The sequence below is a fragment of the Fomitiporia mediterranea genome (assembly GCF_000271605.1).
Source record: "Fomitiporia mediterranea MF3/22 unplaced genomic scaffold FOMMEscaffold_1054, whole genome shotgun sequence".
In the NCBI taxonomy this organism is placed as follows: domain Eukaryota; kingdom Fungi; phylum Basidiomycota; class Agaricomycetes; order Hymenochaetales; family Hymenochaetaceae; genus Fomitiporia; species Fomitiporia mediterranea.
The window spans coordinates 1-2377 of NW_006761439.1; the positions used below are offsets into that span (position 1 = coordinate 1).

The 2377-nt window shown below is 39.0% G+C and overlaps 1 protein-coding gene across 1 annotated transcript; it reads left to right on the forward strand.

Moving 5' to 3' along the window:
- Positions 1-926: 926 nt before the first annotated feature.
- Positions 927-1739, forward strand: FOMMEDRAFT_163869 (uncharacterized protein; the record flags this gene model as incomplete). Its single annotated transcript, XM_007272339.1, has 3 exons — positions 927-1247; positions 1366-1437; positions 1497-1739. 3 exons carry the CDS (start codon positions 927-929, stop codon positions 1737-1739), a joined length of 636 nt encoding a protein of 211 aa, XP_007272401.1.
- Between the last annotated feature and the right edge of the window lie 638 nt (positions 1740-2377).

A 2377-nucleotide genomic window follows, 5' to 3' on the forward strand; every position in this document is an offset into this window, starting at 1 on the left:
CTTGTCTCATACTTGCTTTGTGATTGCTATCAAGTTGTATATTAATGCTATACATTTATTAAGATTATAACTTTACAAAAAGAATGTTTTTATAATTGTATACATTAATAACCATTTTATAACAATTGTAAGTAAACAATAGTTGTTATTACTTTATTATATTGTAAGTACCACTCTGTTTTTATAATTATAATAGAAATATAATGTAAACATAATACTTTGGCTTGTCATACAAGGTTAGTATAATTAGTTTTATAGATTATATTTATCCATAGTACTTATATTGTCTTGTAATGTGTTAATATGTCTTATTTAGACATTACAATTCATCTGGAAACCTTGCAGTTACTTTATAATGTATATATAATGCTTATATTGCTTTATAATGTATATACAATGTTTATTTTGCTTTACAAAGTCTAAAATTCCATATAAGGAATGCGACTTTTTCGCGATGCGAGAGCATATAATGATGCACTTGCTCTCGTCACTCCTTTCCCTCCTACCTCCACCATCTCCCCAATCCTCTTCCCCCAACACTATGTCGTTGCTCTTGTTCTCTCTAGCCCAGTCCTCTGCCTACAAGTGTCCCACCGGCGGGCACTCTGCCTGCTTCAACATAGGCAATAAACATCACCATACTTGTCTCTCCAATCTGCCGCTGCGATGCCCGTGCTGAGCCTCAGATCCTGCAATGATGCCACCGAGCTGACTACACCGTCCTTCGTCATAAAGCGTAAGCAGACAGTCCACTTCATAATAACTCGCACAATGGTTGCTCATCCCTCTCCTCCCAACTTTTTGTCTCCCTTCCACCCCTCCCGCTCCTTGCTCTGCCACTTGCGTTGCCTCTCCTTCATTGTCCTCCTTTGTTTACACTCACCTTCCTTTTTGCATTTGCATTCGCGCATCTGCATTGTTGACCCATGCCGAACGACTTCTTCAATGTTTCCATACATTCGCGTACTTCCTGCTCTGTAGTGCAAGCAACAGTCAACAAGTGCATGCTCGCAACAATACCAACGTACGACCACTCCCATGGTACGACCCTCTCTTCGACACTGTACGCGCTCTCCTTCCCTACCCATTCCATGCTTAACATCACTCTCTACAGGTCCACCCCACGTGCATTTACATTCCCTAGTGCAGCAGACAACACCATATCGAACAGAAGCAGTGGACTGCCACTTACCCCTCTTGAGCTGAGTCCGTCCATACGTTCCACTTTGCTTTCTCTGTTCAAGCCGGTACGTCCCAGAGATACACCTTTGCAATCCACAAAAACGACTCAGTTCACTGCTCCCCCAATTGCACGTCACAGTCAGAATATGTAGCATACGCATACTGATACGGCTTTGTCTACAGCCTGAATCAACTCGTTCAACGCTCCAGATCTCAACCTGTATGCACTACTCACACTCACTGCACGCTGTTGCGGTACGTCCACCTTTTATCTCCTATTGTCACTTGCTAACTACTCTAAACCTGTCTAACAGGCGCAGCCTCAACCTCCACAACCTGCTCGACCTCATCCCACACGCACACACAATTTGACTCACAGGTCCCGAGTGACGACCAAACGTGGTGACGAAGACTACATCAAACGGTCTGAGGATGCGTTCATCCTTTTCCAACACGAATCCTACTCACAGAATAATGAGGCAGAGGCAGCTGGTGGTGTAGGGGTTGGGACCGTAGAAATAGTGTATTATTTCCTATTTTTGTATTCTATAATTTAAATATAATTATGTTTAATTAATTATTTGATATAAAATTGTATAGTAAGCAAAAGAAAGCTATTCAAACACTTGTAATGACTTGTAAGCATTATAAGCAGATATTATACTGTCACAAATTAATAAGTATGTCTGAACCTTGTAATTTAGGAAGTATATTATAATCACTTGTATAACTTGACAATTTATAAAATTATATTGGAAATTGCCAAGTTTTAAAAGTATTTTTTCTTGCTTATTTAACATTGTACTTTCCTTGCTTAACCCCCCAGGAAGATTATAAGTAATTGGACAAATTTTATAAAATATATAAAATATACAAGATTACAAGCAAGTATAATACTTAAGACTTTTTCGTGATGAAACAGTGGATGACTTCCTGTAAGGCTTTCTGACAAGAAAAATACTAAAAACCGTGTCTAAATCATCGGTCCGAAGGGAACTGACTACAGTCAATAATCTCATAACGAATACGTCGGTTTCACATATATTTTATTCCTTAATAGATTTATTCTGTACCGAGTTGTCACGTTTTGTGACATAATGTGACATATTCAACCACGTGTATTACTTAATAATTATGACTGATTTCCACCACTACATATCTACACTTTAAGTACTACCCTTTGGCTCTGCTAAAG